Raw genomic sequence first — 25,624 nt, 5'->3', positions numbered from 1 at the left:
GGGGTATCGTTTGTAGAATTTTGAGAAAAATAATGAATTTAATCTATTTTGGAAGAAGACTAACATAAGAAAATGTGGAAAAAAATTAAGCGCTGTGAATACTTTACGGACGCACAGTATGCCTGGGTGTAGCTGTCACTGGAGTTTGCCATCGTGCTCATCCTCTATACCCCACCGACGGATGAAATGCCACTTCTAAAATAGTAACTGCTGCTAGTATTCCCTACAATACACAGGAAATCAGTAGAGAGTTGCAAAATATAGGGCACCACAATTCTAAGTGGAAACCTCTATGCACAGTTTTCAATACGTTCCCCTGTAATGATGGCAACTTAGTCATTTCTCATTACCCATTCTGCTGAAGCTTTTTTTTTTTTTTTTTTTGTAAATCTGCACCAGTCATGGCAACTTAAAATGAATGATGAGTGTGCTGGTGGCTGCTCTATGCTCCACAGATAACCCTGCAGGTATCATTTTAGCATTGCAGAGGTTAATACGAGCCGTTACACCTGTGACAGGCACTTATCAAAAGTGCCCATTTGCAGCACCCCCTGCTCCATTCATACAAGCTAAACTCTTGATGAACAAATCTATGAATGGAGGGCGACCAGATAAAAGAACGGTCCACCTCCTTTATTCGTAGAGCGATTTTCACTGTGGAATTAATAGTACAGTTTTTATAAAAGAGAGGAGTGGCAGAAAAGGCGACCACAGTCAGCACTTGACGAGTGCCTTTTACAGGTGACGGCACTCATATTGACTCTTGCAGCACTGGAGGATCACAGCTATGGGGGGGGGGGGATCTGGAGGCAGAGGATAGAAGATTATAACAAAACAGAGCAGAAGGATTTCCCATGTGTTCGGTGTGAACCCTAGCTTGTCCATACTGTTAAACCGCCAAAGGATGCCCTAATGTCTATTCAGTCCTACCATTTACACAGCTCTGTCACAGTCTGTCTGTCAGGAGACTTGATATTTCTCTGCTGAATTTCAACAACATTCAGTGCCTTGTCCCTAGCCCAGTCTCTTCCTTATTAACAAATGAACTGTGCAGCACAACTGACTAGCTTTTTTTTTGCTGCTTCTCCATCTCCCAGTCTCAGTTTTGTTGTAAAGGGACTGCAAGTTGCTAATATCGAGAGAAAAAAAAAAAAAAATCAGGTACATTTTTTTTTTTTTTTTAATAATGAAAGCAAATTATTAGGGTTGCACCGATACTAGTATCTGTACTCGTGCAAATGCACCGGTACCTGAAACCGACACTTTCAGGCTCGGTTCTTTGAGCTGTCAGTGGGTCTCCCCAGTGTTAAAGAAGTCCAGTAATTGGAGCAGTAAAAAAAAAAAAAAAAAAAGCAGCTGGCAATGTTTATTAACAACATTACTCAGCCCTGAAACACCAAAACAAAAAGACACATTGGGATTGATTTACTAAAGGGAAATCCACTCTGCACTACAAGTGCACTTGGAAGTGCAGTCGCTGTAGATCTAAGGAGAAGCTCTGCTGATTTTATCATCCAATCATGTGCAAGCAAAAATGCTGTTTTTTATTTTCCATGCATGTCCCCCTCAGATCTACAGTGACTGCACTTCCAAGTGCACTTGGATTTGCCTTTCGTAAATAACCCCCATCGTTTCTTTTTGTATATTTGTTTCTTCATCTGCAGATCAAAGGGATGAACAAACGTTCCTCTGTTTAACCCCTTGATAACCCCTAAATTTACTCTAATCAGCCTTAATTAACTTCCTATTCTCTTCCATTTAATTATTTTCCTGCTTTTTTTTTTTGTTCACATCTATTTTTATAAACGAGAAACAATTAAAACTTTTTTTTGTTTGCATTGTTAGTGAATATTTTTACACATATATACGTTAACATAGATTTCACATTTCATACTGAAAAAGCGCTAAATAAAAAATCTATTTCTCTTTCATTTGTAAATAACTTTTTAATGCTTTGTACTAGAGGTCGACCGATATGGGTTTTTCTCTGGCCGATGCCGATGCCGATATTTAGAAATCGCGGTGGCCGATGGCCGATATGTGATGCCGATTTTTTTGGGCCGATATATTTGGCCGATTTTTTTTTTTCCTTTCTTTTTTCCCTTCATCTCATAAAATCTAACAGTTAGACCCCTTTCACACTGGGGCGTTTTTCAGGCGCTTTTGGGCTAAAAATAGCACCTGTAAAGTGCCTGTAAAACGGCTCCCCTGCAGTCTCAGTGTGAGATCCCGAGTGCTTTCACACTGAGGCGATGCGCTGGCAGGATGTAAAAAAAAGTCCTGCAAACGGCATCTTTGGAGCGGTGTATACTGCTGCTCCACCACTCCTGCCCATTGAAATGAATGCGCACCGCTACCGAAGCGCCTGCAAAGCGTTTTGGCAGCGGCGCTTCAGGGGCGCATTTAACCCCTTCCTCGGCCGCTAGCTGGGTTATAAGCGCCCCGCTAGCAGCCGAAAAGCGCCTCTAAAATGACGGTAAAGCGCCGCTAAAACTAGCAGCGTTTTACCATCAACGCATGCCCGCTCCAGTGTGAAAGCAGCCTTAAGTAATACAGAAATTTTTTTTCATTTAAACATTAAACAAAACAAACCTTCAATCAGTTCACTTGTATGTATAATTTAGAAAAAAAACCTAAAAAAAAAAAAAAAAAAAAAAAAAACCCTATCTTAAATAATAAATACACAAAAACAGGTAATCAAAACTTTTGGACGAAAAAAAATGGGCTAACTTTACTGCTTATTTTTTTTTTTTAATTCATTACTGTATTTTTTTTTTTTAAATTGCGTTTGAAAGACCGCTGCGCAAATACCGTGTGACATAAAATATTGCAACAATCACCATTTTATTCCCTAGGGTCTCTGCTAAAAAAATATATATAATGTTTGGGGGTTCTAAGTGATTTTCTAGCAGAAAATACAGGATTTTTACTTGTAAGCAACAAGTGTCAGAAAAGATTTAGTCTTTAAATGGTTAAACTGAAAACTTCTACACACGGAGTTCAGTCTATTGATAAAAAGAACCTGAAAGAGATACAAATGTATCTTCTTATCAGACTTGGCAGGCTGCCCAGAGGAGGGGAGAATCCTCTCCACAGATAACTTAGGGAAACTTGCATTAACTTCTATTACAGAAGTCATTTGCAAGTCACGGCTGAAGTTATAATCGGCCTTTTTTATCAGCACAATCGGCCGATGCCGATTAAGTAAAAAACGCCAAATATCGGCCGATATATCGGCCGGCCGATATATCGGTCGACCTCTACTTTGTACCATTGCGAACAGCTGAAGTTAAAACAAAACAGTTGTGGTAGGTATCAGTAATTGGTATCGGCGAGTACTAAAAAAAAAAAAAAAAAAAAAGTATCGGTACTTGTACTCATTGTACAAAAAAAAAAAAAAAAAAAAAAAAGGTATTGGTGCATCCCTAGTATTAATGAACACAGAAGCTGCATAAACATGTAATTTTTATATCTGCCTGAGGTTTAGCTAACGTTTTAACAATCTAAACCACAATGGGGTTGAGATACTAAAACTGGAGTGCAAAATCTGGTGCAGCTCTACATAGTAACCAATCAGCTTCCAGGCTGGTTTGTCAGAGCTGAATTGAAGAAGCTGAAGTTAGAAAGCTGATTGTCTCCCATATACAGCTGCACCAAATTTTGTACTCTCCAGTTTTAGTAAATCAAACCCCCTGTGTGTCAAACCACAAGTCCCCCCACACATCTGCAGCAGTAGAGGGGACAGAACTCCATCAGATACTGCACTTCTCTGTGCAACAGAGAGGACAACAGAACTCCTCCTACAGATCCTGGGTCTTCCTGTGCAGTCACAACACACCCACACAAGATAAAGGAGGGGGGTGTACTGTGATGTAAAGGAGGCCGGTGCGCTCTGGACATCTAGTCTTACAGACGCAACCCGCCCTTTGAGGGCAACCATAATGCGGCCCACAATCAAATGGAGTTCGACACCCCTGATCGTAACCATTAATACACAGAACAGAAGCAAAAGGTCAACGTGAAGCACAATACAGCTTTTTTTTATTTATTTAGATGCTTAAATGAATACAAAGGGAAAGAAAGATCACAAAATACTACTACAACATTGTGTCAAATATTAGATGGTATAAATGAACATCACTAGGTGGGTGTGAACTAAATATACTAAGAACCAAAATACAGCATTGTGTTTCCGTTTTTTTTTGGGTACTTGAACACAATACATATTTTTACAGACTCTTCTTTAAAAGGTGTCAAAAGATGAATATAACTGGCATACTTTGTCTTGCATTGGGACCTCCCTAGAATAAAGTGTACCTACCTTTCTGGTGCAATACGCGGCCAAAAAATGTGCCTAATCAACGAGTCCGGGCCTCTGCTCACCAGAATCCCTCCTGGTAAAAATACAGGGAGGAGGCACTTAAAAAAAAAATTAAATAAAAAAATAAAATAAAGAAAGAAGGATGCCGCAATTATTTGGTAGGCCGCTTGTGCACTTAAAAAATACTTTTCTCCTCCAAAACACCAGCTTGTCTAAAGTTCTTACCGTCAATTTGGGGGGGGGCTTTTAACGGGTCCGAAATAGGAAGAATAATTCTAATACAACAACCGAAGATCGATCTTAAAAGTCCAGGCTCCATTCTGAGATTGTACGGATTATGTGCAAAAACTAAAGTTCTTCAAAATTACATATTAAACTTTTTTTTTTTTTTTTTACGTTTTTGTTTTTTTGTAACTCCTTGAATTATAGCGGTTTCAAGCCTTTTGCTAGGTAAACTAGATACAGCATTAATTACACAGCAGGCCATTACTAAATTAAAAAAAGAAAAAAAAAATTCTATAGTGGGTACACAAGAACAATTTTAGAAGCCTCACTTTTGAATAAGTCTAAAATACTGTACAAATATACATTTTTTTTTTTTAACTATTCAGAATGAATACATGACAGGGGCAGAAAAAAAAAATTGTATCCCCAAAAAATTCTATACACAGTGAGCCAAAAAAAAAAAAAAAAAAACAACAGGATGCAAAGCCGATGGTGTCACACAGTTCGGCTGCTAGAAACCACAAGGAGGTTTGATGGTTTCCTTTCAGAAGACTAACTTCATGGAAAGAAGAAAAAAAAAAAAAAAAACTTTTTGGGAAGCTGGAACAAAGAACTTTTGGATAAAACACAACTGTGCATTTTTTGTATAATCCACGGTTGCTCTTCACATCAGGCACGTGCCCGATGTTGAGGAAGTCACAAGCAATCTAGACAAGTATGGTCTTAAAGGGGTATAATTTCAGCAGCTGAGATTTTAACCGTGCAGGTCACTGGCCAACTCAGGGACCAGTTAAAAGTTCAAGAAAAGTCCAGCTGTAATGAAAAACATTTAAACTACCGGTTTGCACGCAGTAGTGGCATGTGAATCTATACTTCCTGGCTGCTGAGTCCAACACCTGCTAGACTGCTATGCATTTTATCTGTAACAGTCATGTTAAAGTGATCCCCATCTTCGCTATCGTTTGTGCCAGTCTGCCAATCCAATGGCTGGTTTGACAAACTCTCCTCATTGGCAGATGAGCTGCTTAATGACGGCGACTTTTCTTTAGACCAGAACTCTTCGACTTTTTCCGCGGAATTCTCTTTCCATTTGGTTGGCTCCTCGTCGCTCTCTGGCGAGTGTTCTTTTACTTCTTCCTTGGTGCTCCCGGCATCCTCGCTGTGGTTGGAATCATTGACCCAAGTTTCGGGCTTGGCCGCTGTTGGCTCTTCTGCTGGACTGTCTTCTGGGACATCTTCTGGGCCGTCTTCTACCTCAAAGACCTGTTGAGAAACCGGTTCGCTGTCAGGAGGAGGCGTCGTCTTTTTAGAAGCAGGCGGCTCTTCTTTCTCTTCCTCGTTGTCGGAATTGTCTAGGATGATCTCAGCATTTGAATCAGAATGATTGTTGGCTTTTGATGGAGCAGGTGCCTTTTGGACATCTTGAGACTCTTCTTCGGCCTGTTGCGGTAGACTCGGTTCTGGTTCTGTACTAGGGGATTTCACAGGCTCTTTGACATCCTTTTCAGGGGATGGCTCAATGATAGTGACGCTATCGTTCAAATCTTCTTCAGCATTTGCCGAACCTTCTGAGGAACTAGACTCATTAAGTTTTCGCTTATCTACAGTTTTACTTGCGTTTGGTGCGGCCTGGGATTCATCAATGTTCTCAAACATCCACTCAGCCCCAAAATCCATATTGTGTACAACTTTATTAAGTTCTCTCATGCTGAAGCCAAGGAGAACGCTGCATTTGTACCGCTCGCAGTCTCGGGCACACTTTTTCCTCTTGTTGCTAAAATGAGATGCTATATCGCTCTTCCATAACCATAAACTGGATGCTAACTTTTCGATCTCTCTTCTGTTAGCATAGGGCTGAATGTTGAAGTATTTTGTAAGGAATGTCTTTCTGTTTTCGTAGGAGTCATCTTCATGCCCTTTTGGATCGACTGCCAAAACCACTGGCGGTTCCTCGGGCTTATCATCTAAAATAATCGGAGCATCTGGGTCCTCGTCTGGCCTTCTCTTCTTCACATTCACTAGATCTACAAAGTCATTCGGACGTTTCATTGCAGGCATTATATGGGTAGTATTTATTCTTATGGGTTGGTTCTTATCCTGCCCATTCTGGGTTTTTCCAACACCTCGGCAATGCACAAGATGAAGTGTGATAGTTGATGCCGTCATATTACTGGTGTACACGCCAAGACAATGGATACACTTGTAGGTGAGCTTTTTCTCGACAGGATGGACGGTCTGAATGACTTGATGCCGCTCTCTTAAGTGGTGGGCAAGAGCATCCGAAATAGGACCCTTCAAGATAGAAAAACAGAGCGGGCATAAAGTTTTACCTACATCTTTCTTGTAGGGCACAGCAGTCTGTGGTGAGTTTTTGACTGCGGGCTCCACCTTTTCAGGAGCCTTTACTGGGGCTTTCGGAGGAGGAGGAGGAGCGGCCGCTGGTTGATTTTGAGCGTGGTAAGCGACAGATTCAGCTGGAGCATCCCGTAGATTGTATGTGGTGACAAGCAAGTGGATATTTGTGTGGCTGCCTTGCTGTAACGTTAGGTCAAAAGTCAACGTGGAATCAGTTTTGGGCGCCATTTCTTCATTGGCGTGAGCCATTCTCATGTGAGCAGCCATCTTCTCGACATCGTTGAAAGTGGACCGACAGTAAGGGCAGGACAGGCCGTGGATCAGCATGTGGTTTAGCAAAGTGTCAGTTGGCAAGTATCGGTTACAGTATAGACATTTACTTGTGAAGTTGTGTATTTTCATGATGTAGTTTGCTACCGCAGGCACCTTTTCCGCCTTGTGCTCCTTTTCAAAGTGAATGCTGTATACGTTTTCAGGGAATAGCTCGTTGCAGATGGTACAGATTTTCCACTTCTGGGTAGATGAGGTGGAATTGGCGGCGGCGGCGGCAGCAGCAGCAGCTGCAGCTGCTGAAGCAGCCCCTGGAGGCTTTGCACTTGTCTGGACCATACCACGGGAGGCTACATGGGGCGGAGTAATAGAAGCAGGCTTTAGATGGCTACTTGACAATGCAGAGTTTCCAGACTGAAGAGAGTACCTTAGTGGAGCAGGAGATCTCTGATCATTTGACAGTGGGTACTGCCTGATGTTGCCACCTGGAAGTAATTGCTTCATTGACTGGGATTGCTGAGGGATAGACACAGATGCATTGCCACCCATACCCAACCTCATCTGCTGGCCAACTGCATAGCCTGGTGCGATTCCTTTAACGCCATAGTTGTTCTGCTGCATGTGCATGTTAGTCATTATGTTGGAATTCATTGACGGCTTTGGTATCGCAAGTCTATTGACCATCTGTTGTGAAGGAAGAGGTCGAATGTTCCCTGGCGTAATTGGACCCATTCGCTGAGGCATGCCAAGGGGCTTCTTCTCTTGTGGCTTTGGTGCTATCAGCATCAATGGCTTAGATCTGGGGACGACCACGTTGGTGTGGCTTATCATAGCTGTGACCTGGTACCCAATGCGTTCGTGGTCTTCAATTATGTGCTGGACTAAAGTCTCATAACTCTTCGGCATGAACCGACAGCGCTTGCACTGAATGCTGCTTTCATCGTTAGCGTTTGCGCCTGAAGACACCGCACCGTTAACGGATTTTTCACACTTGGCGACATATGGCGCCGCAACATGCTGAAAGTGTTCCCTGTATATGTGTTTTCTCACCACTTCATAGAGGGGATCTCTGTAAGTGCACTTCTTACAATAATACACTGCCTGCTCCACGCTGTCAGTCGGCTTCGGCTTAAGGCTCTCGTACTTGTTTTTATCCTTGAAAGTGGTGAGAGGCGGGTTGGGCTGTGGTGCAGTGGGGGCATGAAACACCTTAATGTGCATTTCCAAGGTCTTGCGGTCTCCGTTGTATGTGCAGTATGGACAGTTCAACAGAATGCGGTTCTCAAAGTCCTCATTGTGTACGTTGCGAAAGTGACTCTTATACGCGGAGAAAAACTTGGAGGAGAATGGACATTGGCTGCAGCAGAACTGTTTCGTGCGGTAGTCCTAAAAGGAGGAAGGAGAAAGTACAAATTACTACTAGATCCCAACTTTAGAAAAAAATTTTCTTAACTGAAGAACAAAATATGAGGCTTTTTTTTGCCAATTATGGTGGAACACATTTAAAGCTTAGGAAAAAGGAAAATTGGGGACCTCATAGCACAATATAACTAGTTTCATTTCCAAACACATGCCAGAAAGAGGAAGAAAACAAAAACAAAACAAAAAAAAAAGCAGCAATATGATCAGGAAGCAACATATACCAATTTTCGTGTGATTAATGGATGGAACCTATTTTGAACTTGGTAGTCTGACCACAATTACATACATGTTCACCAAGTAATAATATTTCAAAGATCTTGCATTCTCATACGGGTTACCTCTATGTCCCTTTGCTATGTTTATTCATATCTACTTTTAACCACTTGCGTACTGGGCACTTTCACTCCCTTCCTGCCCATGCCAATTTTCAGCGCTGTCACACTTTAAAAGACAATTGCGTTGTCATGGAACACTGTACCCATATTACATTTTTATCATTTTTTTCCCACACAAATGGAGCTTTCTTTTGGTGGTATTTAATCACCACTGGGTTTTTTTTTTTTGCAAAACAAAAAAAAAAGACCAAAAAATTTAAAACCATCCAAACCCCCCCCCCATTTTTCAAAGTTTGTTATACAATTTAGCAAACGGGTGATTTTTCTCCTTCACTGATGTGCACTGATGAGGCTGCACTGATGGGCTACACTGATAGGCAATGATGGGCACTGATATGCTGCCTTTATGGGCGCTGATTGGCATTGCTGACATCAGTGCAGATTCCCCCCCAGGAGAGCCACTTATCAGGTCTTCTCTAATTGCGCTGTAAGTGTAAACAAAGGAGACACGAAAACCGGTACTTCCTAGTAACGTGGTGATCAGCTGTGATTGGTCACAGCTGATCACATGGTAAAGAGCCTGTGTCATAGGCTCTTTACCGTGATCGGCTTATTCTGAAGGAAGTCATATGACGTCCAGTCAGGACAGGAGAGCCACCGCCCGGCCATCATTTTGCTATAGACCGGGTGGGGATGTAGTTAAAGTGGTTGTAAATGCAAAGTTTTTTTTTTTTTCTAGTGAAAAAACAAAACTGGTTTATACTTGCTTGCTCCGTGCAATGTAACGGAACACGGCCCTAAACCTCCTCTTCTTGGGTCCCCCATTGGCGTTCCTTGCTTCTACCCTACGCCAAGCACCCAGACAGAAAGCAATTTTCTTTGGGCTTGTTTACACGCTTCAAAGCAAGGCTTCGGACACTTTTTTTTTTTTTTTAAAGCATTCTGAATGCCAGTTAAAGCTCCTGTCACCAAGTAAAATGAATAGCTTATTGGAAGACACACATGCGGGTTCACTACCAAGCCTCAGCCCCACCCCCGTCACTGGCTTTAAACAGCAGCGGGAGCCAATGGCTCCCGCTGCCTCTGCAAAGCTCAAGAGACAAGGAAGTGAGGGGAAGTAGAGCTGCAAACGTGCACAGCACTGGATCGAATGAGGGCTCCGCAGCCGCCCCGGAGATATGTGAACCGGCTCCATAGGGAGCCAGTCACATTATTCTGCTATGCGAATTAGATGTGCGGAAGCGCACATCTAATTCGCATAGGTGTGAACCCGGTTTCAAGGTTTGAATGCATGAAGGTGAAAAAAACATTTTGCTGCAGTTCCCCCCCCCCCCCCCCCCCCCCCAGAGCCCCCTTTTACTTACCTGCGCCCGATCTGTTCCATCGATGGGCACGAAGCCCAGCGGCTTTAGCAGCTGTCTTTATCATTGGACAGACTGATAGCAGCAGGAGCCATTGGCTCCTGCTGGGGTCAATCAAATCCAGTGACACGGGAGCGGGCAGCGAGTACTGCTGTCTGTGTCAATAGACACAGCAGTGGGACTCAGGAGCACGCCCGCACGGATGCCCCCCGGGGAAAGCGACTCTCCGTGGGGGCACCTGATGGAGGGGAGGAGCCGTGAGCACCGGCGGGGCACCCTAGGAGGAGGAGCATCAGGGTTGCTCTGTGCAAAACCCTTGCCAGGAGCAAATATAAACAGGTTTGTTTTTTGTTTTTTTCCCATAAAAATAACACTTTACAAACGCCTTTAAGTAAAATATGTAAACCATTGTTTGTTTGTTGTAGTGCACTATGAAAAAGGGAAAAAAAAGTGCATACACCATTTTTCCAGCTGTTGGCCCATTTAAAAAATGAATGGGATGCCTTAAAGGATAAGTTAACCTTTTGCAACATGTTACACCCATATTCAGGGTGTAACACAGGGTGTAACACAATGTTACAAATCTACCAGCCCCAGCACCCCCTCAGTTCCCCCGTTGTGACAGGCTTTGTAAGTGTGTAACTGCCTGGCCGCATAATGTACAGCCAGACAGCTTACACAAAATCTACAAGAGCCCTTCATTGCATCCAAGATCTGCTGATCATGGGTGCAATGCTTTCCAGGCTCCCAATAAAAAAAAACTTTTTTTTACCTGCAAAAAGATATGCATTTATTATTATTTTTTATTTAAAAAGGTGAACTTATTATCCTTTAACACAGTGGGCCTAAGACCCCTTTCACACTGGAGGCGTTTTTCAGGCGCTGTAGCACTAAAAATAGTGCCTGAAAAAAGCCTCAGCTGCAAACCCAGTGTGAAAGCCAGAGTGCTGTGCTAACAGGGCGTCACAAAAAGTCCTGCAAGCAGCTTCTTTGCAGCGCTATAGGAGCAGTGAATACACCGCTCCTATAGTGCCCCTGCCCATTGAAATCAATGGGCAACGCCGCCGTCCCGCCGGCAAACAGCCGCTGCAGCAGCATTTTGTGGGCAGTTTTAACCCTTTTTCAGCTGCTAGCGGGGGGTTAGAACCGCAGCTATAACAACGGTAAAGCGGCGCTAAAAGTTTTTAGCGCCGCTTTACCGCCGACAACGGGGAGCCGGCAGTGTGAAAGCATTCTTATCATAATGTAACATTAACGCATCGGGTGAACGGGGCCTCAATGAAAGCCTGTGTGACTTATCCAGTCCCCCCCCCCCACAACTATTGCATCGCTAGGATACAAACTCGACCACCCCATCTACACATAGCAAGAAACTACAACTATACAAATACAGTAAACTGCATCAGAAATGACTTGTCAGGAAAACACGACAATAACTCATTGAAAATGCACAATCGCTCCCTTGATAGCTTTCAGCTTGACATGTTCACATTATTTTAGTAACAGTCATGTGCACGAAAGGCTTGTAACAGAACAAGTCTGCTCTGCTTCTCGTGTCTTGGAACCAAAAAAAAAAAAAAAAAAACACAACATGAAGGGAGAAGGTGACAAACGTTTGCTGGGTGGTAACTGGGTCACCACTACACCTAAAGCCAACAGGGAGCATTTTTAAATAACTCAGTTAATTTGAAAAAATCCCATATTAACACTCAAGACCCCTTTCACACTGGGGCCGCCCGTGCATTCGTGGTAAAGCGCAACTCGTTATAGTGGCACTTTACCGCTGTTAAATGGCACTTTTGCGCTGCTTTTACCCCCATAAAAAGGGGTAAAAAAACTCCCGTGTTGCAGCGCTGCCCATTCGTTGCAATGGGCAGTGGCTTTTGGGAGCGGTACACACTGATGCTGCTTGCAGGACTGTTTCTAACGTCCCGCAAGCGCAGCGCACCAGTGTGAAAGCACTCATCGCAATGAATGGGAGGCGGTTTTCAGGCGCCATTTCTTATGACAACCAAGAAAAAAAATATAAAAAATTGGGCGCATCAGGTTGAGATCTTTTTAACTATAGACATCTGCTGATCTACAGTTGACATGGGAATGGCTAGTGAGCAACTGCCTCATTGAAAATGTGGCTGTCTGAATGGTTGTTCTTTGCTTGCAACTGTATGTGGCTAGCCTATAGAGGTCATGTCAGCTTGTAATGAAATTATGATCGATAAACATGTTACTTTATCCTATTTTCTAGGGTATTCTTCAGATCTTCGCTCCTGTATGCGATCGTAGCTGCCGCCCTCAATTATATAAGCAGCAACAAATCACATACAGAGGGGTCAGAAGACAAAGTTGAGTTTAAAAAAAATAAACAAGGTTTAATATTGTATTAACTAACAAACATGTTATACTTACCTGCTCTGTGTAATGGTTTTGCACAGAGCAGCCTCAATCTTCTATTTCTGGGGGTCCCCCCCCCCCCCCCCCCGGCGCTCCAGGCCCCCTCTTTGGCAAGTGCCAGGTAAAAAAAAAAAGTCACTTTGCATGCTTGCTCCCAAGCTGCCCAGTCTGCATCTGACACAAACCGGGCAACTCGGTCCAGCCCCCAGCATTTGGTTGACAGCAGCGAAAGCCAATGAGAGCCACTGCGCTCGTGCACATTGCTGGATCGGATCACACTCAGGTAAGAGTAGAGCGGGCTGGGGGGCATCCTGCACAGGTGTTTTTTTTTTCCTTAAGGCGGAGCTCCAGCCCCCACCAAAAAATTAAGTCAGCAGCTACAAATACGATATCTGCTGACTTTTAATATTAGAACCTGTCCAGGGATCCCGCAAGGTTTTTTAATCACCTCTCGGGTGCTGCCACCACCATTCCTTGTAAGGGAAACCGGCAGTGAAGCCTTGTGGCTTCACAGCCGATGCCGATTCCCTACTGCGAATGCATGAAGCGCTTTGTGAATGGCTTGGCAGCGGGGGGGGGGGGGAGGAGGAGGGGGATGGGTACATGTCAAAAACAGGCAACAGCTCCTCCTCCCCTGAAAGGTGCTAAATGTAACAGCGGAGGGTGGGGGGTGGGGGTGTTGGCCAGGAAGCAAACAAGCGGAGCTTGCCCTTTTGGGTGGAGCTCCACTTTAATGTATAGAATGCATTAAGGCAGGGGTTGGCAACCTACGATGTGCCGCCGCTAAATTTCCAGCCTGTCAGTGCATGTGATGAATTCACATGCACCAGGCCACTTTAACCCCTTTATGCCAACCGTACGCAAATGTGCGGCCTTGGCTTGAAGGGGTTGTACCGGGGTGATACGATTGGCTTTCTTGGGATAACAATCGATGCGGCTAAACCACTCAGCTGTTATCCCAAGAAGCCGGGATGCTTGTAAGTGCAAAGGAGGGATTTGTGGTCTTATAGACCCCAGATCCCTCCATAAAGAGTACCTGTCACTGCCTATTACTGTCACAAGGGATGTTCACATTCCTTCTGACAGCAATAAAAGTGATCAGAATTTTTTTCAAAAGGGACAGTGCAACAAAAAGAAAAAGAAAAGTAGAGCGCCCCATCCCCCCCATGCTTACACAGCTGGGGGGATCTGTATAATATGCAGGGGAGGGGGGGTTGTGTAACAAAGGGGTGCAGAGATGCAGGGGCTGCGTAATGAAAGGGGGCCAGAGGTGCGTGGGCTGCGTAATGTAAAGGGGGCCAGAGGTGCGTGGGCTGCGTAACGTAAAGGGGGCCAGAGGTGCGCGGGCTGCGTAATGTAAAGGGGGCCAGAGGTGCACGGGCTGCGTAATGTAAAGGGGGCCAGAGGTGCATGCTGTAATGTTATCTTCATTAATTAGGTGAATGCGGCCCTCCATGCATTCACATACATTGAATCCGGCCCTTAAAAAGGACGTAAACCCTTCCTCTTTTGTTCCCTGCAAAGTAAAAGCATAATGGGCTAGTATGCATCGCATACTAGCCCATGATGTGGCACTTACCTTCAATCAAAATGCTATTCAATCCCATGCTATCGGAAACATCCATCTTCACCCCCCTCTTCCTTCCGGGGTGTGACTGGCCGGAGCCGCATGACATCACTCCCACACGTGTGCGGGAGCCATCAGTCACAGCACATACAAGTGAAGAAATGGCACGGAGTTCCGTTTCTTCACAGAGAATGCGCCAATGACATCATCGGCGCACAAGGTGAATATCTCCTAAATGGCGCATGTTTTGGAGATATATCCACTACCTTCAGGCAAGCCTTATTCTAGGCTTACCCACAGGTAAAAGTGACGCAGGAGGGTTTACAACCACTTTAAGTGGAAAAAAGGTTGCTGACCCTTGCATTAAAAGGTAAAGAACCTTGAGTCTTTAGAACTACTTTAACTTATCCAAAGTCTTACTGGATATGCACCAGGAGTTGACAGAGAAAGTCTATCCTCAAAATTAGACTGCTAGGTTATGCAAGCTAGATCGTGACTCAAGTCGCACAAGGACGGGCATTTAGCCCGATATTCCTAAAGGACTGGAGACAATGACTCCACTATGGAATTTGCCTACTGTCGTAGGATTGTTACTGTTTGTAATAGAAAATAAAAAAGTAAAAATTAGGATTGTGGATCACAAATTGTTCAGATGACTAAATAATAGTTAGAGTTTGCATAAAAAAAATTGCACTAAAATGACATACCTGATTTTTAGTCGACGATGGGTCATAGAGTCCTACATCGTCCCAGGAGGTATTCTTCACATAGAAGTCATTGGGCTCGAACTGCTTAAATTCCTGACAAAAAACAAACAAACAAAAAACACAGCAATATTAACACATGCACAAAACACATGTAGCAGAAATATAGGGGAGCAAAAATTGCCCTCGCTTGGTAGTGGGATAAAAAGACACAACTTTCTTATAGAAGTGATACTTTTTTTTTTTTGGAACAGTGATGAGGTGTGCAAGCAATGTATGACAGAGTATGTACTAGATGGTCACCCATGACTTTATTTCTGGCATAAACAAATTGTGCAAGAGATTGGAAGCAAATGCCTCTCCTCGTTGGTGCCTCACCATCATTTTATACCGCTGTCAAAGCAGAATTAGGCGCAAAAAGAATCTTCTGGCTCACAAGCTATTAAAATATCCCAACTTCAAAACAGAAACTTAGTCCCATTCCAGCCATCGCACAGTTGAAGTTTTCCCCCCTCTTCATGGGCAGACCAATGTTGCCGTGTATCCACAGGAAATTAGTTAAATGACACTGGGCGTTATTAACTCTGGAAATCAGCAATTTTATTTTTTTATATTGATCAGTTTAAAGTCCGACTGTAGTTGGATTGTCTAGAGTGGCGAGGGGTTAGAACCTGTGCATGTTATTATATTATCACCGGTCTTCCAGCCGTGGTGAATAGTTTTCCTCATTACTCTTCCTGTCATCACATGGACAAAAAGCAAGGGAAACTTCCCATATGAATGCATAAACAGCGGTAACAGTGATAACACCATTAGGTCTGTGGCTAATAATGGAGTGCCGTGATGTGGCCTCTGCAGCTTACGCATGTATTTGCAAAATGTGTGCAAACGAAACCTTCTGTTTTTAAACGCAAACTATTAGGACTGGATAATCTGCTTGCTTGTTTGCAGGCAGGCTGGTGAGTTGAGCTGGGAATTTTCTTTGGTTTTGTTTGAAGCGTGTTGCCCTTCCATGTGCTCCTTTCTGCGGCGGCCAGTTATAGGTGGGGGTAGTGGCCATTTGTTAGCACCAACACTACTAGTTTCACACTACTAGTTTCTGGTACAATATGTTTTTCCTAATTTTTTTTTTTTTTCAATTTTTCAAAAAAAAAAAAAAAAAAAAGACACGCAAAACAAGTCCCATGCCAGACAGCAACACTATTAGTTTCTAACTCTCCCCCAAATGGAATTGGGCTTTATTGAGTTTTAACTTCATCATTAGATTGCTAAAAATAAGAATTCTGTGCAACATTTTCAAACTGGAAGACAGAACAATTTCCTCAGGGCATTTGGTTTTTCGCACTGCCGTGCTTAGATCTGCCGCATCCATGAAATCTATCTTGGTGTTCGACGGTTATGGCAACCGGACCCCAATTCTGCCATCCTAAAAAGTTCAATGATCTTCACCTCCTCCCAGGGCCACTATGCAGTCAGTGGGGTTGATTTACTAAAACCGGAGAGCAAAGTCTGGTGCAGATCTGCATAGAAACCATAGATCAGCTTCCAGTTTTTATGTCAAAGCTTAAATTGAACAAGCTAAAAGTAGAAGACGATTGGCTCCCATGCACAGCTGCAGCAAATTTTGCACTCTCCAGTTTTAGTAAATCAACGCCATTACTCTGCACACCGTGTTGACATTAGTGTTCCCTAATTAATGCAATCACTCGAAGTGTTAGGTAGAAAAAGATGTAGATCTGAGGGAGAATCACTCAAAGCGTTGGGTAGAAAAAGATGTAGATCTGAGGGAGGGTAGCTAAAACAGCATCCAGACTAGCAACATTTTTGCAAGACTTTTGCAGCCCTATGCATATAGATGGCATATTAACGTACAGATGGCTTGCTTTAGTAATCAAATACATAATAATTTTAAATTGGGAAAAAAGTGGACTAGGACTGAAAATATGAAGAATTGCATTCTGTCTCATGGGAAAATAACAGAAAAGTTGGTATGCCAAATCCTGAAAAGTTCATCTTTTTTCCCCACCTGAAAAGTAGAAGTGTACGTCCTGACATGTGACTATGCCTTGAACCCCATAGTTGTATAACTGCAGTGTGAGATCTAAAGAACTGCTGCCTTTGACTGCTAGTCTCACCAGATTTGGGAGAGGTCACCTCTATGTTGCTCACGGTTCTCCTTGCTGGAGACAAAGCTGTAGCTGGCACCTGCAGTGCAAGAATTTCCTGCTTCATTTGTGCATTCTTTGGATGTGTGCTTCCTGAACAACTCCTACTGCTTCTTTACAATTTCCCAGCCAGTCATTAGGAGGCAGCTCTAAAAAGGCGACTGCTTCACACTGACCCACTGTGCTCTAGACTAAGTGCAGCTAACCTGTGGGTTTGGTGTGGGTTAGCTGCGCCTTACCCTATAGACTTCTATGATGTCTGGTGGTTTTAGTGTGGTTTCAGAAAATGCATCAAAAAAGATGCGGCATGCAGAAGTTTTGGTGCGTTTTCTGAAACTGCACCAAAACCGCAGGACTTCTCAGAAGTCGATGGAAAAGCACAGCTCACCTGCACAAAAACTGCAGGTAAGCACTGCTTTATCAAATGGGCAGCGCGAAACGGCCCTAACATAAGGAAACAAAGCTCTGCTTCATTACCAAGACTGCTAGCTCCACACAGACTGTACAGAACAAGGCATGATAAAAGCTATCATGGGTGAAAAGATCAGCTGCAGGAAAACCACAGACAATAATGGTGACTAACCTTTTACCCTATGCTTGCTTTTTATGGCACAGATTCCTCAGGTCAAGTCCTCTTAAAGTGGTTATAAAAAAGGTAGAAAGTGCATTCTATGCGTTAAGTTAAAAAACCTTCAGCATGCAGCAGCCTCTCTCGCTTACTGGCCGAGACAGCAGTGGGTACCATTGGCTCCCCCCCTGCTGTCAATCACAGCCAATGAAAATAGAGCGCAGTGGGGCCCGAGTCACGGCTCTGTATGTGAATGGACACGCAGAGCAGGGGCTCGGGAGCACGCCAGCTCGGTTGCCCCCATTGCAAGTCGCTTGCGGTGGGGACACTCTGAGGGGAGGAAAAGCCAGGAGCGCCGACAGGGGACCCAAGAAGAGGAGGGATCGGGGCTGCTCTGTGCAAAACCATTACACAGAGCAGGTAAGTATAGACATGTTTGTTTAATATCACTTTAACATGCTAGATTACAATTCTGAAGATGAATGAGGAGGTGTAATAGAGACCCAGGAAAAAAGACTCACCTCTACATGCTCTTTGCAGTACTCGAGGCCAATGTCCCCCAGGATCTTTTTCACCGTCTTCCTGGCTTTCCGTAAGCTGCCAAGGTTATTTACAGGAAGTTGGAACATTTTTACTACCTGGCAAAGAGAAGACAGAGCTGGTTAAGAAACATGGAAAAAAAACTTTGGAGCCTATACATAGCCAGTAAAACATAACCAAGAGTCATTTTCAGAAAAATACTGTCTTAAAAAGCTTATGGTCAGTCACAGATTTCCTATCATTCTACATTATCTCTCCTAGTATTGTATATAGAGCTCAACATATATTCAACCTTTACACGGGGTGGGCATCAAGCACCAGTAGGTACTGACATTACACTTATCAAACAACCTCTGGTTTAGGATCACCCGTTTAAAACCAAGAAAATCAAGACATTTGATACATCTATGTGTAATGAATTCGATCCATCAATTGACTTCAGCACAAGCAGTTTGTTAGATTTTTTTTTCAAGCGACCACTGCCAGCGGCTATAGCCCCCAGCAGTGACCATAGTGTTCTGCTGGCAGAACACAACGCTGCTACGGAAGGGACGGGGGAAGCAATTTTCTTTCCTTCCACCCGTGGAAAGAAAACTGCATAATCAGCTGCTTAAGAGTCAGCAGAACCTTAGCTTGGATGATAAAAGGCAACAAGACACCTCTATGATTATTGGTAGCAAACACCCCGAAATGTCGAAATGCTCCCCCCCTACATTCATAGCCATCGATATCCAGAATGAACAGTCAGAGAAAACAACACACATTAGGATTGATTTACTAAAGAAAAATAGGATGTTTCATTCAGCCAAATAAGCGACCCTGAATAAGGTAGACCGGGAGGGAAAGAAAGAAAGAAAGAAAGAAAGAAAGAAAGAAAGAAAGAAGAAAGAAAGAAAGAAAGAAAGAAAGAAAGAAAGAAAGAAAAGAAAGAAAGAAAGAAAGAAAGAAAGAAAGAAAGAAAGAAAGAAAGAAAGAAAGAAAGAAAGAAAGAAAGAAAGAAAGAAAGAACTTTTGCTAGCACCCCATTAACTGAAGTAAACCCAGGTTTGTTCTATATAATAACGATCGCTTTACAAAACAAACTGTTGCTATGCCAAGCGAGCAGTCTATATTCCCTAAGTAAAGTAACCCCACCATTACCCATCAGCTTCTAAATCAAGCCTACACCCCTGGGCCGAAGGGTTTGAGAATGACACAAATATTATTTTTCACAAAGTCTGCTGCTTCAGTTGTTTTTAGATCTTTTTGTCAGATGTTACCATGGTATACTGAAGTATAATTACAAACATTTCATTAGGGTCAAAGGCTTTTAGTAACAATTACATGAAGTTTATGCAAAGAGTCAAGACCTCTGCAATTCCCCTGGCATGCTGTCATCAACTTCTGGGCCACATCCTGACTGATGGAAGCACATTCTTGCATAATCAATGCTCGGAGTTTGTCAGAATTTATGGGGGGTTTTTGTTCACCCGCCTTTTGAGGATTGACCACAAGTTCTCAATGAGATTAAGGTCTGGGGAGTTTCCTGGCCATGGACCCAAAATTTCGATGTTTTGTTCCCCAAGCCACTTAGTGATCACTTTTGCCCTATGGCAAGGTGCTCCATCATGCTGGAAAAGACATTGTTCCTCACCAAACTGTTCTTGGATGGTTGGAAGAAGTTGCTCTCGAGGATGTTTTTGTACCATTCTTTATTCATGACTGTGTTCTTAGGCAAAATTGTGAGTGAGACCCACTCCCTTGGCTGAGAAGCAACCCCACACATGAATGGTCTCAGGATGCTTTACTGTTGGCATGACACAGGACTGATGGTAGCGCTCACCTTTTCTTCTCTGGACAAGGTTTTTTCCAGATGCCCGAAACAATCGGAAAGGGGATTCATCAGAGAAAATGACTTTACCCCAGTGCTCAGCAGTCCAATCCTTGTACCTTTTGCAGAATATCAGTCTGTCCCTGATGTTTTTCCTGGAGAGAAGTGGCTTCTTTGTTGCCCTTCTTGACACCAGGCCATCCTCCCAAAGTCTTCTCCTCACTGTGTGCCGATGTCCTCACACCTGCCTGCTGCCATTCCTGAGGAAGCTCTGCACTGGTGGTGCCACTGATCCACTGAATCAACTGTAGGAGACAGTCCTGGCGATTTCTGGACTTTCTTGGGCGCCCTGAAGTCTTCTTCACAAATGCAGTGGAAATGTTTTTTTTTGGGGGGGGGGGGGGGGGGGGGGATTAAGTTCATTTTCATGGCAAAGAGGGACTTTGCAATTAATTGCAATTCATCTGATCACTCTTCATAACATTTTGGAGTATATGCAAAATGACCATCATAAAAGCTGAGGCAGCAGACTTTTGTGAGAATGACACAAATATTACATTTTCATAACGTTTGGCCACAGCTGTAGAATCAAAGCACAAAAATACAAAAAACCAAAAAAATTATTTTCCCTTATTTTGGGCCCCCGGTTACAGCTGTGTGCACATTCCCACTAGGCTTGGTTTATTTTTCACATGTTGCATCTTCAAAAAGCTTAAAAGTGATTGTAAAGTAAACCCACCAAAAAATAAATAAAAATAAAAATATAAAAAACACCCCTGCAAAACCCATAGCATACTAGCTCATTATGAATACTTAACTTAGATCGAAGCCCCTGCACACTGCTCTGGCCGGTTGACATGTTATTTCCGGGTATCGCAGGCTCCGGCATTGTGGATTGGCCGGAGCCACGGTGAAGTCACCCTCGCGTATGTGTGCGGGAGCCGCCGGTAACGGCATGTCAGCTGAAGAATCGGCACAATCTGTCCACTTCTTTAGTGCGCATGTGCCGATGACGTCGACACATGCTGATACAGAGGATATCTCCTAAATCGTGCAGGTTAAGGGGATATCCACTTTACCTACAGGTAAGCCTAAAATTATAGGCTTACCTGTAGTCATAAGTGGTCTGTAAGGGTTTACAACCACTTTCAAAAACGTATGTAAAAACAAAAAGGTTACATTTTGGATAAAGAAGTCACTAACTGAAAAAGTCAGGTTTTTTGGAGGGGGGGATTAAGCCATGTCAGGGAGCCACCCCTTCACTTCCAGTCCTTAAAACACAGCAGGAAATGGAAGAGGGGTTATCCCCTCAGACAGTTGTCAACACAAGTTTTCCCTTTACAGGATATCCTCTAATCCAAGGATATGTAATTAGCGGACCTACAGCTATGGCAGAACTACAATTCCCATGAGGCATAGCAAGACTGACAGCCACAAGCATGACACCCAGAGGCAGAAGCAAGATGGTAGTAGTTTTGCAACAGCTGGATGTTTGCTAATTGCATATCCATGCTCTAATCTCTGGTGTTAGTGACAACTTCCCATCCTGCACCAGGGACAACGGTCACCAGGAAGGAAGGAGAAATCTCCAGAGCTAAAACACAGAAAGCAATACAAACCTGACAGGGAATCTAACCCTTCCGCACTTCCTCAGTTACTTTTAACATGCGTGTTCCAGTAGGTAATGTACTTAGATGGCACCCATCATAAATTTTTAAAGAGACTTTAAAGAGGAAGTAAACCCCGATTGGGTTTTACTGCCTCTTTTGCTCCCTGCAAGGCCTGCAAATTAAAAGCATAGTGGGCTAGTATGCATCACAAACTAGCCCATTATATGGCGCTTACTGGCAAACGAAGCCCACGCTGTCCCCTAAGCAGGCCGCGTCCATCTTCGTCCCCCTTCCTTCCGGGGGCCGCGGACTCAGTCTCTGTGACTAGCTGGAGCCACATGACATCACTCCCACACCTGAGCGCGGGAGCCATCAGTCACGGCACGGCGGTCCGTTTCTTCACATGACATCGGCGCACTACAAGTGAAATCTCTCCTAAACGGCGCACGTTTTAGGAGGTATTTCCACTACCTATAGGTAAGGCTTATCGGCTTACCTATAGATAAAAGTAAGGCAAAAAGGGTTTTACAACCACTTTAATACCACTTAAAGTCTATAATAACCTAACAGGTAAGGTTGTTATGAGAGAAGAAACCTCATCAGTCTTCTGTCATTTCTGCTTCTTTCCACCTCCATCAGCCGTCATGTACAGAGCCACGCACGTGTAGCTCAGCAGGCATATACGGTAACCGACCTGTGCTGTGATGTTGTAACTCCTGTGCTTATGCATTGAGTGATGTCATTGTGGCCTAGCCAGTCAAGTGGCCAAAAACCCAGAACCCCAAAAGGAAGACCAGTCAAAAAGATGACAAACGCCCAGCATCTGAGGGATCAGTGACAACGTGGCGCCGAAAGGACACATTATGACAGGTCAGTCTGCCATAATGTGCCAATATGCGGTGCAAACGAGCACATAATGCCATAACCCACCTGGGGGGTCCAAATTAATAATAACAATAATTATTAAAAAAACACCACTTTAAACATCTCCATCTCCCCTCCGGAGTCATGATGTGAGCTCCCAAGTCCCTGGGCTTTTTTGTTCAATTTCTAGTGACTCTGGCAGCCTCAATAAGTCAGGCTAGTAACCCCCAGTGCTTCATTCATCCTTAAACTGAGGTGTGCCAAGAACGTACTGAGAGATGTGCATGCATCTTATAAAAAGGAAGGCAAAGAGTCTTTATTGCAAGCAGACACATAAAGGGGGAATTTATCAAAACTGGAGAAGACAGGATCTGGAGCAGCTGTGCATGACAACCAATCAGCTCCTATCTTCAAACTTGTTCAGTTACGCTTTGAAAAAGAAAGCTAGAAGTTGACTGGTTGCCATGCACAGCTGCTCCAGATTATATTTATTTTTATTAGCAGAGACCCTAGGGAATAAAATGGCGATCGTTGCAAATTTTTTCAATATCACATGGTATTTGCTGATGTTACACTGAGTAAATTGATGCCGAACATGTCACGCTTCTAAAATCGTGCACGCTCGTGGAATACTGACAAACTATGGTACATAAAAATCTCCATGGGGGACACTTTACATCATCTTTTTTTTTTTTTTTTAACAGGTTACCAGTTTAGAGTTACAAAGCAGGTCTAGCACTAGAATGACTGCTCTCGCTCGAACGTTCGTCGTGATACTTCACAAGTGTGGTGTAAATACCGTTTAGATATATGTGCAACTCCCGAATGCATTCGCTTGGGGACGAAAGCGGCCGACCACACTGTCTGATCGTTTCTTTTTTTTTTTTTTTTTTAGGCGTACTGGCGCAAATGGTAAGCCCCAGAGACACCGGCGAGTGGCGGGACGTCCCACTGCTGCTGAAAGTGTTCCAGCGGCTCATGAGCCGCTCGGAATGCTTGCATGAGAGAGCCAGCTGCAAAAAAAAAAAAAAATAACACGATACTAGGGTTATGGTTGATATCTTCAGCCATAACCCATGCTGTAAAGCGCTGCGCAAACTGTTGGGGCTATATAAATCCTGTATAAAAACAGCCACCACCCTGGTTAACCACTTCAAACTCACAATGTATATACATATTGCTGTCTTGAAGTGGTTAAAATCAGGGCAAGTTCATCCTTAACAAGAATTTTTTTTTTTTTTTCCCAGCCATGACTACCATGTCAAATTTCTTTAGATTACCGTTTATACTCGAGTCAGGCACTTCTCTGCAGCAGAGAATGACATTTTCCAAACAGACTTTGGGGCCCCGTATCTCGGGGGCCACTTGGTGCTAGGAACCCCAAATTTGGTATGCAAACCCAGGGTTCCTTGAACCAAGTGGCCCCGAGATATGGGGCCCCAAATTCGGTTCAGAAAATGTCATTCTCTGCTGTAGAAAAGTGCTTGACATTTTCCGAACCGACTTTGGGGCCCCGTATCTCGGGGCTATTTGGTGCTAGGAACCCCAACTTTAGATATGTTGTAGTGCTAGTTCCACTGAGTTTGCACACCAAATTTGTGGTTCCTAGCACCAAGTGGCCCCTGGATACAGGGCCCCAAAGTCAGTCAACTGTGTCCATCTGCAGCAAGGTCATTTCGGGGACTCTTTGGGTCCAGAGACCCCAAATTTTGGCTGCAGCTAGGGGGCATCTAGGAACCCTTAACTACCGAGTTTGAAGTTCGGGGGACCTATGGCTGCAAATGGGCACAGTGAGGATGCAAATGGGCATCGTTGATCCTCTTTTCCACTTGCTGCGCATTTCTCACCCTAGGCTTATACTCGAGTCATTAAGTTTCCCCAGTTTTTTTGTGGTAGAATTAGGTGCCTCGGCTTATACTCGAGTATATACGGTAGTTGAATACTGACTAAAAATTAGGATTCTTATTTCGCGATGTGAAATAAGCCTTACGTTTTCCATGCAGCGACACGCAGGCCATTTGAATACGCACCAAAGAAAAAAAGGTGCAAATCCTAAGAGCCGCACTGTAAATAGAGCGAGCTCCTGGAGGATTATAGATGGGAGAGAGAAGGTAGAGGTGTGCGCTTTATTTTTAAGCCAGGTTCAGTTTTCTGATGAAGATGATTAGAAGAACCCAGGTGTACCACCGCACACAACACCAGATTTCATCATATGGAGGAGTCACAAGTGTCCCGGATCAAAGTGAAATATTACACAACGCAGCAGCAGCAGCGACTCTACTACAAAATTATTTGCTGAAGCCGTAACCTGCTGGATGAACATCTCCGAATCTTTTCAGGTCAAGAGAAATTAGATATATTTCTACAACTACAAATGATGAAAACCAAACACAAAGGTTCACCCAACAAACCGGTTTCTTTGTACATTTGTAAAGTCTGATGAGTGCGAAACAAGCCTGGAAGAGCTGCATGCATAGAAGACTGAAGGGTTCTTTAATTTTTTAGCCTCAACTGACAAAACTTTTTACATAAATAACTGGAAACATTGACTATCAGAATACTTTATTAATCCCAAAAGGGAAAATTATTGCTACACAGCCAACACAGGATCACAACAAACAGAACAAGACAACAAAATTTCCAATGGCAGCAAATAGCACCAATAAAAAAAAAATTAAAATGAAATGAATAATAAAAAAAACAACCCTAAAACAAAAAACAAACAAAAACAAAACCCCACCAACTTAGTGACTACAGTACTTTGTAACGGAAGCCACCAAAAATGGACTTGTGTCCCTTACAGTCTGCTCTTACTTCATCGCAGGGTTCGTTTAAATCAAGATAACGGTGATGCTGCTATAGAAACATGTGGTAGACCTTCTGGCCAGACTGGTCATACACAGCACATCTCCTGCAATCAGCCTACTTCTGGGATGCCGACTGTTGCCTAGCAACAGAGGAGAGTACCAATTTTGTGTTTTTTTCAATTTACAAAACCACACACACACACACACACACACACACACACACACACACACACACACACGATTTATAAAACAAAAACTACATACTAAAACAAACTTTGTTTTTTTATTAATATTACAATCAGGAACCTC

The 25,624-nt window shown here is 43.5% G+C and overlaps 1 protein-coding gene across 2 annotated transcripts in view; it reads right to left on the bottom strand.

Annotated features, from left to right (window-relative positions):
• Positions 1-4,024: 4,024 nt before the first annotated feature.
• Positions 4,025-25,624, bottom strand: part of ADNP (activity dependent neuroprotector homeobox) — a 47,466-nt gene continuing 25,866 nt past the window's right edge. For both annotated transcript variants that reach the window (XM_073607257.1, XM_073607259.1), the window contains exons 3-5: positions 18,206-18,322; positions 14,955-15,047; positions 4,025-8,557 (exon numbers count right to left, since the gene is read on the bottom strand). In XM_073607257.1, coding sequence (XP_073463358.1) covers positions 5,414-8,557; positions 14,955-15,047; positions 18,206-18,313 — 3,345 coding nt within the window. In that variant the 5' untranslated portion in view covers positions 18,314-18,322 and the 3' untranslated portion in view covers positions 4,025-5,413. The remainder of the gene's footprint in view (positions 8,558-14,954; positions 15,048-18,205; positions 18,323-25,624) is intronic.

This window comes from Aquarana catesbeiana, linkage group LG12 (genome assembly GCF_042186555.1).
Source record: "Aquarana catesbeiana isolate 2022-GZ linkage group LG12, ASM4218655v1, whole genome shotgun sequence".
Taxonomy (NCBI): Eukaryota; Metazoa; Chordata; class Amphibia; order Anura; family Ranidae; genus Aquarana; species Aquarana catesbeiana.
The sequence above is the reverse complement of the archived record's forward strand: the minus strand, read 5'-3'. Positions and strand labels throughout refer to the sequence as shown.